General features: G+C 43.7%; 1 protein-coding gene across 1 annotated transcript; it reads left to right on the top strand.

Moving 5' to 3' along the window:
- Positions 1-4,002: 4,002 nt before the first annotated feature.
- Positions 4,003-8,805, top strand: LOC134210285 (uncharacterized). The gene has a single exon (XM_062686332.1). It carries the CDS (start codon positions 4,003-4,005, stop codon positions 8,803-8,805), a length of 4,803 nt encoding a protein of 1,600 aa, XP_062542316.1.
- Positions 8,806-11,411: the final 2,606 nt, after the last annotated feature.

The following is an 11,411-nucleotide window of genomic DNA, read 5'->3' as shown; positions in this document are numbered from 1 at the left end:
TAAAACAAAGTTGGCATTTTTACGACCGCGCATCACTCAAGAATAGACAACCCAATTTTTGCTAATTTATATTCCTTTTCTTCTTCTATTTACGAGGAAAAATGTTAAGATGAAAAGGAATACTTTAAAGATCAATGCCCAATCTTTTCGTTGGAATGGTTTTTCGAACAATTTGCATGATTTTTTTGAATTTTGATCATCTATTTTATATATATAAAACAAAGTTGGCATTTGTACGTCCGCGCATGGCACAAGAATAGACAGCCTAATTTTTGCTAATTTATATCCCTTTTTTTTGACAAAAAAATGACAATCGAAATAAAATCTATCCGATGAAATGGTTTGTCGTGCATTTTATATGATAATTTCAAATCATGTCATTTAAGTTGACATTATCATCAGATAACGGAAAGATCGATTTATGTTTAATTTTGGTTTGACTACTAAATTAATTCGAAAAGTGTCATGATAAAATAATGTCAAAATAGGAAAAATTATTTTGAAAAACCGGTTTGTTTTTTAGATAAATTGTGTACGTAAAAAAATATATCAGCAAATTCATCAGTTTTGGGCGAGACAAAGTTCGCCGGGTCAGCTAGTTTAAAATAAAATTACGGCGAAAAAAATGTATGCACTTCACATGGTCCATATTACCCACACCGAAACGTGTTCGTTTTACCCCAATTTTTTTTAAAAATCTCAAATAATCAAACTTTAAGATAAATTATCAATTCAACCTATACACAATCTTTAAATATACTAGGTTTGAGATCTTCAAGGATCTTGTGAATTAATTTTGCAGATTTTAAGAAAGTTTACATTAATCCATTCATAAACAGAAAAGTTTTCATTATTTGAATGTTGTAAAAGATGTCGATCTCATAATCTTAAACAAGCAATAAGATCCACTTGTTAGAGGTCCACATTTGTAGAGTGCTGAACAATTTATTTTAAAAAGAAATTTCTTCTAAAAATTTTGGACGGAATTCCTACGAAAAACTCTTCAAAAATACCCACGGAAATTGCTTCAGGGTAACACTCCAAATTTCCCTCGGAAGAATTCCTTCGGCAATTTCCTAATGTATTCATTTGGAAATGGCTTGAGGAATGTCTGCGTCAATTAGATTGGGAATTCTTTTGAACTTTTTTTTATTAAGAAATTGCTTCAGCAATAATTTCAGGAATTTCTTAAATAAATTCTTCCAGTATTCCTTAAGAAATCCCTTCGGAAACTCTAGGAAGAAATTCTTGGAGTTCTTACAAAAATTCCTCCAGAGCTTCATCAAATTTAATTAGAAATCCCTTGAGATCTTTGGATATTCTTTCGGGAATCACATACGAAATTAATTTAGAAATTCTTTTAAAATTATTTGGAAATTACTTTAAGAATTCTTTAGTAGATTTCATCTTGAAATTTCTTTGAAACTTCCTTCAGAAACTCTTCCTAAAATTGCCTTAGTATTTTCCATTTCATTCTTCAAACAATTCTTGGGAAAATGCTTCCAACAAAATTTCCAGAATAGTTTCAGCAGGAATTCTGAACAAAATGGTTTTACTTAAAGAATTTACGAGAATTTCCAAAGGAATTTAAAAAAAATCGTAGAGGAATTTCCGAAGAAATAATAGAAATTTGAAATTTGAAGATAAATTATTCAAAGTAATTTCCAGAGGATTTTCTGGAAAAATTCATAGAGTGAAATGCGAGCAAAAAACACTTGAAGGAATGTTCAAAAAAATCCTTTAACTAATTTAATGTCAGAAATACCTTGAGTAGTTCCGCTATCACTTTCGTTAGCAATTCGTTCAGAAACTCCCAAGGAAATTCCTGAAATTTTGTCATAGTTTTGTGACAAGGATGTTTGCTCGACATTCCGGAGGAATCACTGGAGAAATTTCCGAGGGAATGGAATTTCCGATGGTATCCGAAGGAATACCTAAAATAATTTTGAATTGAATCAATGTTTCCACTATTCATTATTCCATTTACTTCCACTATATTCACTTTGAATCAGCAGATACATATTTCGTTTTCTACTTGAAAACTGCTTCAGTGTTTTTGTTATATCGAATGTTGATAAGATGTCAAAATGAGATATGGACAAGATTGATAGGAGATAAAAGATCAGACGTCAATATCAATATTTCGCACTAAAATAGCATGAGAAGATCAAGTTATGCTATTTGTAAGAAGTGATTATTATCGAGTGCCATGAGTTTGTTCTTATCCATAGCATATCTTGATATTTAAATGATATTTCTGTGCAAATATTTGCCATTGTCATCTGATATTTTAACTCTTATGTCAATCAAGTCCATATCATGTTGTTGTGAACGGCATCTTATATAATCACCTGAAATAATAAATTGAATTACTTTGAATTGTTAACAAATACCTGCAAAAACAAATTGTAACTTACCTTGTTCACCTATATACCTTACCTCCAAAGTCATGCTAGACACACACACATGAAGACACGAATTACACAATCTGAGTTGAATACAAACCATCGAACAGTAAAGTAAGCGCTCGTTCTTTAACGCGGTCCGAAAACTACTTCTAACCGTCGGGAATCCACCGTAAAGTCGTCGGTCGTAGTCGCTGCCGCACTGCAAGTGTCCTGTTCAGAACAGAGACCAATTCGGCGAAATTCTAGCAAATTTACTCCCGTAGCATTGGTGCCGAAACCCGGGAGGAGGTTGCAGTCTGTTGGGCTAACCTCAACACCACGTGTGGAGAAAGCTATCACGTCGTCAACATCGTTTTCGATACCCCAGCGGTACGAAACTGGTCCTATCGTCGGTTGCAGCAGCACCATCAATTTATTGCCGCCTATCTGCATCAGAGAGTCGATATCGCATCGTCGCCGGTTAGTGCTAAGCACGTGCTCCCGTCGATTCATCGTCATCGCCGTCAACAAGTGCACACTAGAATCATATCGTCGTCGTCATCATCACTGAACGGACAATAGCAACGGACAGTAGGGGAAACTGGGGTAATATGCACCCCCGGGGCAAAACGACCCTTTGGCATTTTTGAGTACATTTTCGGCAGTTTTTCGATAGTATTTACTACAGAGCATGTAGTTCGGATCTCGAACTACCAACTCCGTAGTAAACATTCTTGAGAATATTCCTGGAACACCGCTAAAAATGTCAAAAGGTCGTTTTGCCCCGGGGGTGCATATTACCCCAGTTTACCCTATCCAGTCGTGGCGGTTGTTGCAGTCTTACCTGTCGGTCGCAAGAAATCATCATCATCATCTGCTATTTGTGCCTTCTCGTCGAATCATCACCATCGTCCGCAAGTGCAATAGGGTAAGCGCACTCATAGTGGAGCACTGTCATCATTATCGTCGTAACGTCGTCATCCATCGGAGCAGTAGCAGTTGTTTGGATCGTATTTCTTCGTCTGGCGCCGTAGCACGGAAGGTACTCAGACCCTAAGGAGAAGTTGGGGTAAGGTTGTAGCAGGTAGCAGCAAACACAGGTACTTGACTTATTTTTTCGGTGAAGGGTTTGGCCAAAATGACGCCCCCAAAGAAGGCGACTAAGCAAACAAAATTGAAAATTCTGTATCGTCGGCGGACAAATATTTTGGGTTCCGCAAATTTAATAAAATCGTTTGCTGACACGTTCGATGCCACAAAAAATGATCAGTTACCCGTACGCATTCAACGACTTGGTGCGTTGTGGCAAGAATTTGAGGAAACACAAGATGAAATTGAGATTCTTGAAGATGCGGAAGAAGAGTTTTTGCAAGAAAGGGAAGAATTTCAAACCCTTTACTTTGAATTGAAGGCTTCGTTACAGGGTAAACTTCCCGTACCTCCACCACCCCCTCCTGCTCAATAATTATTGGCTTCCGTCCCCATTACGTCGAGCGTTCGTTTATCTGAAATAAAATTAAAGGAGTTCTTTGGGAATCTCGATGATTGGGTGTCATTCCGCGATCTTTTCGTCTCGCTAATTCATTCGAGCGTACAACTAACGGCTGTACAAAAAATGCATTATTTGCGAGCTGCACTTTCTGGCGAAGCAGCTCGCCTCATATCATCGTTCGAGATTTCCGCTAACAATTATCTCGTAGCGTGGAACTTGTTGAAAGAACGCTTCGAAAATTCAAATTTGCTGGTAAAGCGGCACATGTCTGCATTACTTACGATTCCTACTCTGAGAAAAGAGTCTGCACAGGGACTTGCAGATCTTGCTGATGAGTTCCATCGTCACGTACAGTTGCTGGATAAACTCGAAGGTGCTGAGAATCATTGGAATTCCTTTCTAGTTGAAAAATTGAGCCAATGTCTTGATGCTGTTACACTCCGTGAGTGGGAGACACTTGTTTCCGATGAAGAAGACTACCCGAAGTACAAAGACCTGCTCGAGTTTATCCACAGAAGATCGCGGATAATCCAAACGCTTAAGCTCTCCCAATCGGCAAATACCCAATCCGACATAAGGCAAACCAAATCACGTTCCGTCGTCTCACATGTTGTTTCTGACAATGTGCCCAAGTGTGCTAGCTGCAAGCAGGCACATTTCCTGTTCCAGTGTGAACAATTCCGAATGCTCTCCCCCCAACAAAGGTTTGAAGTCACGAAGAAGCACGGGCTGTGTATTAATTGCTTGAAAGGGACGCATCAAGCAAAGAATTGCTCCAGTGGTTCCTGCAAGAATTGCGGCAAGAAGCATCACTCGATGTTACATTTGCCACCTCTCTCGTCGGCTTCTGGTTCACAACCAGTGGCAACTACAAGGCAGCTAGTAGCTGCGAACAAACCCGCTGAAGCAAACACTTTGGCGCCTCGTCAATTGTCGCATTTCGTTCCGAATCATATCGAAAGCTCTACGTCGGAAGTGCCCGCGGTCGCCTCACCACCTGTCACGTCTTCGTTTCGTTCGCAGTTGTCGCGCGGTCATCCTTTCCCAAATTCGTCGTTTACGTCGGTTGATTTCGTTTCTCCATCCACCTCTTGTCAAAGTGCAGAAGTGAACACCCAATTCTGGCAGTCAACGGTTATTCTGTCAACAGCAGTGATAAAGGTGAAAGATGCAGACAACCAGTACGTTCACGCCAGAGCCCTGTTAGACAGCGGTTCACAGCCAAGTTTTATTTCCGAAGCATTATGCCAAAAGCTTCGTTTGAAGCGGACCAAGTTGAATTCGCCAGTTAGTGGCATCGGACAATCCGTCGTCAACGTCCGCTACGCTGTGAAACTATCGATCGCTTCTCGTTTTGAATCCTTCAACGCCGAACTGGACTGCCTCGTGCTGCCGAAGCTTACCGTCTCGCTGCCGGGACACCACATTGATATCTCTCGCTGGAGGATCCCAAGGCATCTCCCACTCGCTGATCCACAATTCAACATCAGTCAAGGTGTGGATATCATTATTGGAGCTGCTCTGTTCTTCGATCTTCTCCAACACGAGCAGATATTTATCACTCCTGGTTATCCTAAGCTACAAAAAACAGTTCTGGGATATATCGTCTGTGGAAAACTAGAACAGCCAATGAATGAAACCACAAAAACGCAGATTTGCCACATTGGTGTCGAAGACAGACTCGATACGCAGCTTCAGCGGTTTTGGGAGATTGAAAATTTTGATGATGGTAAGGCTTTAACTCCAGATGAACAGCTTTGCGAAGATCACTTTCAAACTACCGTCGCTCGTGATGAGACAGGCCGATACGTCGTACGTCTTCCACTCAAGGAAGAGAAGGTGTCGATGCTTGGAGATTCGTATACCTCGGCGCTCCGGAGATTCCAACACATGGAGAAAAGATTTGTCGCAGATGAAGATCTCCGTCGCAGTTATACAGAGTTCCTGGAGGAGTATGAGAGGTTGGGTCACATGGAGCTGGTTTCCGTCGCGCCGCGTAGCTCACAGTTTTTCCTACCCCACCATGCCATCCAGCGCCCAGACAGTACTACCACCAAAACACGTGTGGTATTCGACGGTTCCTGTCGTGGAGCAGCCTCGCTATCGCTGAATGAAGCACTCTACGTCGGACCAACGGTTCAGCCAACCCTCTTTTCTATCGTCGTTAATTTCCGTCTGCCACGATTTGTCATAACAGCTGATGCAGAAAAAATGTTCCGGCAGATATGGATCCATCCCGATGACCGGCAATTTCAGCAAATTCTCTGGCGTGGAAAGCAATCGGAACCTATCCGTACTTTCCAATTGAAAACTGTCACGTATGGTCTTGCAAGTTCGCCATTCCATGCTGCACGCGTGTTAAAACAACTGGCCATCGACGAAGGACTGCACTTTCCACTGGCGGTACCAGCGATACTGACAGGTACCTACGTAGATGACGTCATCTTCGGACATGACGACCACGATACAATGGTCGAAACATGCAAGCAGACGGAAATTATGAAGTCCGCTGGTTTTCTACTTCGAAAGTGGGCTTCGAACTATTCAACAGTTCTAAGCAACGTTCCCGAAGAGTTATGGGAGACTTCCGCAGAATTAGAGATCGATCGTTCGCAGGCAGTTAAAACCTTAGGGTTGTTGTGGTTCCCCCAGCGGGACGTATTCAAATTCAAAGTTCCTGCTCTCCCAGAACTGGATATCGTGACTAAACGAATTGTGGTTTCCGAGATGTCTCAACTTTTCGATCCACTCGGGCTCCTCGGACCAGTGGTAGTGAATGCCAAGATGTACATTCAATCTCTCTGGGCAGCTGACTTGTCGTGGGATGCTGAGCTTGCAGAAGACGCAGCAGTGTGGTGGAAAAAGTACCGTAAAGACATTACAGAGCTTCAATTGTTGGAAGTTCCACGACGAGTTCTATGGAACACCAATAGCAATTACTCGATTCATTGTTTCTGTGACGCCTCGCAAAAGGGATACGGATGTTGCGTCTACATCGTATCAATGGATGAGCTAGGCCAGCTCCATTCACATCTACTCACGTCAAAATCTCGCGTAGCACCGCTCCGTGGACAGTCGATTCCACGCTTGGAGCTCTGTGCAGCTCTCCTCGGAAGTCAACTGGTTCACAATCTTTTGACTAATACTAACTTGACCGCTTCAGTTACGTTTTGGACAGACTCAACAGTCGCACTTCACTGGATCAAATCCAGATCGAATACCTGGAAAGTTTTTGTATCAAATCGGGTTGCGGAGATCCAACGCCTGACGAACGGTTCCAAATGGATGCATGTACCGACCGATCTGAACTCTGCCGACCGCATCTCCCGAGGAATGCTTGCAAGCCAGCTCCTTAACGACAAGCTGTGGTGGCATGGTCCAGAATTTCTCACCTCCCCCGTCGAGCGGTGGCCAAAGCGCGAGATTTCGGATCCTTCCAAATCGGATCTGGAGGAAGAGATGCGCTCACTAGTATCCCTCCATGCAATGCAAGAAAACACTACGATCTTCAACGAATTTTCCGAATTAGCCAAGCTAACACGATTCGTCGCTTATACCTTCAGATTTCGAAACAACTGCAAGCTTTCAAAAAATCTACGTGTCCTGTCATCTCTGTCGCATGTAGAAATTGACTATGCACTGAAGTCGATGATACGGCTTGCTCAACGCCTAGAATTTCCAACGGAAGTTCGTCTGTACAGTCGAAACAACTTGGAGAATGCTGTCAAAATCGCACCGAAATCACCGCTCAAGAATTTGAATATTTTCATGGACAAATTCGGACTTCTTCGGATTGACGGACGTTTAAAGAACTTAAATGCACCGTTCGATACTCGTCATCCGATTTTACTGCCAGCAAACCACAAACTTAGCTGGTTGATAGCTAGGTCCATACATCTACAAACACTCCACGGTGGACCTTCGCTGTTACTCGCCACAGTTCGTCAACGGTTTTGGCCACTCCGGGGTAGAGACTTGGCTCGTAGGGTTGTTCGTCAGTGCGTCACCTGTTTCCGATGCAATCCTACACTAGCAAATCAGATCATGGCTCCTCTTCCATCAGTTCGCCTCAAGCCAGCCCGAGCCTTTACATACTCTGGGATGGATTACTGTGGGCCGTTTCTCGTACGTCCGCTGATTGGGAAAGGTTCGTCGGTAAAAGTTTACGTATCGTTGTTCGTTTGTTTGGTGGTGAAGGCCGTACACCTCGAGGTCGTGTCGGACTTGTCGACCGCCGCGTGCATCAACGCCGTCAAACGTTTCATCGCGTATCGCGGTCGTGTCCTCGAATTGCATTGCGACAACGCGACCACATTCGTCGGAGCGGATCGCGAGCTGCGCAAGCTACGAAAGGAGTTTCAACAACAATTCAAGTCCAAAGAATGGGGCGAGTACTGCACAGGGAATGGCATCACGTTTCGCTTCATCCCTGCCCGCTCTCCACACTTCGGAGGCATCTGGGAAAGCGGAGTGAAATCCTTTAAGTACCATTTTCGTCGCATCATGGGACAGAAGGCCTTCTCCATGGACCAACTCCTTACTGTCGTAGCACAGATTCAGTCCGTCCTGAACTCCCGTCCCCTCGTTTCCATGTCCGACTCCCCTGATGACCTATCCGCTCTGACTCCAGGGCATTTCTTGATTGGGGAGCCTCCTGTCTCCATTGCTGAGCCGGACCTACTTCACCTGTCCCCTAATCGCGTCACCCGTTTGCAGGACATGCAACGCTCTGTTCAGGACCTGTGGCGCTGCTGGTCACGAGACTACGTTAGCCAACTACAACAGCGCAGCAAATGGAGGCGCCCATCCGTAGACATTCGTAAGGGTCAACTAGTACTGCTGAAGCTCGACAACTACCCGCCTCTACAATGGCCCCTCGGGCGCATCATCGAAACTTTCACCGGTTCGGACGGTTGTTGTGGTTAGAACAGCTTCTGGCCAATACAAAAGGGCAATCACGGAGGTCGCTATTCTCCCGATCGAGTCGGCTTCTGCCCGGGGACTGCTTATAATCAACATCGACGATGATGGCGTCGGCAGCGGAATGCTATCAGCATCACAGCCGGTGGTTACTGCCACTCAACGATGGCGTCTTTTACAGTTGGCCGCTTTTGAGTTCGTGTTTAACCCTCTACAACCCAAATTTTTGTTTTCGCTCGAAATCACTATTTTGCTTTCTAAAATCGATCTAAGCACGGTTTGGGCATTAAGAATTTTTAATTCGCTATTTTATTAATTTCACACTTTAATTTTTTAGAATTTTGATTTTCAAGATTTCCATCCAATCAAATAGTTATGTTAATCTATTACCCTTTTTTGATTTTTCAACATATTTAGAACTTAAAAATTCCTATCCACTGACTTATTGCAATTTTTAAATTTCCAGGTTTAATTATTTATTTTCCGTGTAACCAGTTGGATAAATATTTTAGAGTGTAACATTCACCACTAGAACCTTCTATTAAATAAGGTTAGTTGTAGAAAAAAATAAACAAAACTACAAATATTTCACTCTTCAAAGGTATACGAGCGAAAACACGGAAAACAAATTATTACTCAATTTTCAATATTTTTTTTATGAATGTGTAGAACCTTGAAAATTTATTTTAAACCACATTTAAACATGCATTGAAGTTCATATTATTGATCAACATCAAAAACTTTTCGAAAACTGAGCAATTGAAAATTACAAAAAAATAGTCGCAATACCCTGTCTAAAAGCGGTCTTGGACATTAGAGGGTTAAACGAACGCTTGATTAAAAGTAAATCGGTCCTTTTCAGGGCCAAAAATTTTACACTAGTAAGGGAGAAAGGGTTAATCTTACAAAAAATTTCTTACAGGTTAATCTTACAGAAAAAGAATGTCCTTAATATCCTCAATGTTCATTACGGATTATTTCTAAAAATTACCAAATATTGATCCAAAGTTGTATTTTTCCTAGTGGTGATACTTTTGATAGCGACTTCAATAGATACAAACTTCCTTTAGAGTTAAATTTTATTTACTCAACAATTTCCGGAGTACCTCCAATTTTCCGACAGACTCACTTCCTATCGGGATTTTTCTTAATAGGTCTGATGCCGATTTCGGCAACCAACCAATCCACTCAAGAGTTTGGTTTTTTGATGCGCCTCGGTTCAATAGCGATTCCGATCATCGGTCAGCCCACTATTATTATTATTTATTCAGACTGAGGCCGATGTGGCCTGTGCGGTATATAAGAGTCTTCTCCATTCGGCTCGGTCCATGGCTACACGCCGCCAACCACGCAGTCTACGGAGGGTCCGCAAGTCATCTTCCACCTGATCGATCCGCCTTGCCCGCTGCGCACCTCGCCTCGTGCGTATCGCCTCGTCGTATCGTTGTCGAGAACCATTTTCACCGGGTTATTGTCAGGCATTCTGGCTGCGTGCCCGGCCCACCGCAGTCGTCCGATTTTCGCGGTGTGAACGATGGATGGTTTTCCCAACAGCTGATGCAACTCGTGGCTCATTCGCCTCCTCCACGTACCGTCTGCCATCTGCACCCCACCATAGATGGTACGCAGAACTTTCCTTTCGCATAAACTGTTGCATAAACTTCGCAGCCTCCCGCGGAATGGTAGTCCGAAGCACCTTCTTTCCTCGCAAAAATATCCACAAGGCCACATGGAGATCACCTAACCAAGAAACGGAAAACCAAATCGACCACATTCTAATCGACGGTAAATTCTTCTCCGACATCACGAACGTCCGCACTCACCGCAGTGCGAATATTGAATCCGACCACTACCTCGTTGCAGTATGCCTGCGCTCAAAACTCTCGACGGTGTACAACACGCGTCGAAGTCGGACGCCGCGGCCAAACATTGGGAGGCTACAAGACGGTAGACTAGCCCAAGAATACGCGCAGCAGCTGGAAGTGGCACTCCCAACGAAAGAGCAGCTAGGCGCAGCGTCTCTTGAAGATGACTGGAGAGATATTCGATGAGCCATTGGTAGCACCGCACCCGCTGCACTTGGCACAATGCCCCCGGATCAGAGAAACGACTGGTATGACGGCGAATTTGAGCAGTTAGTAGAAGAGAAGAATGCAGCATGGGCGAGATTGCTCCAACACCGCACGAGGGCGAACGATGCACGATATAAACAGGCGCGGAACAGACAAAACTCGATTTTCCGGAGGAAAAAGCGTCAGCAGGAAGATCGAGACCGTGAAGAGACGGAGCAACGGCACCGCGCTTATAACACACGAAAGTTCTATGAGCAGTTGAACCGTTCACGTGAGGGCCACGTGCCACAGCCTGATATGTGTAAGGACATAAACGGGAACCTTCTTACGAACGAGCGTGAGGTGATCCATAGGTGGTGGCAGCACTACGAAGAGCACCTGAATGGCGATGTGGCAGACGAAGATGGCGGTATGGTGATGAACCTGGGGGAACGCGCGCATGACATAATTCTACCGGCTCCGGATCTCCAGGAAATCCAGGAGGAGATTGGCCGGCTGAAGAACAACAAAGCCCCTGGGGTTGACCAACTACCAGGAGAG

The sequence above is a fragment of the Armigeres subalbatus genome, chromosome 2, assembly GCF_024139115.2.
Source record: "Armigeres subalbatus isolate Guangzhou_Male chromosome 2, GZ_Asu_2, whole genome shotgun sequence".
NCBI classification, from domain to species: domain Eukaryota; kingdom Metazoa; phylum Arthropoda; class Insecta; order Diptera; family Culicidae; genus Armigeres; species Armigeres subalbatus.
Note: the sequence above shows the minus strand (reverse complement) of the source record. Positions and strands in the feature narration are given on the sequence as shown.

What these genes read in the sequence shown, in the direction of transcription:
- LOC134210285 (XM_062686332.1), top strand. Translation starts at nt 4,003, where the DNA reads ATGCATTATTTGCGAGCTGCACTTTCTGGCGAAGCAGCTCGCCTCATA.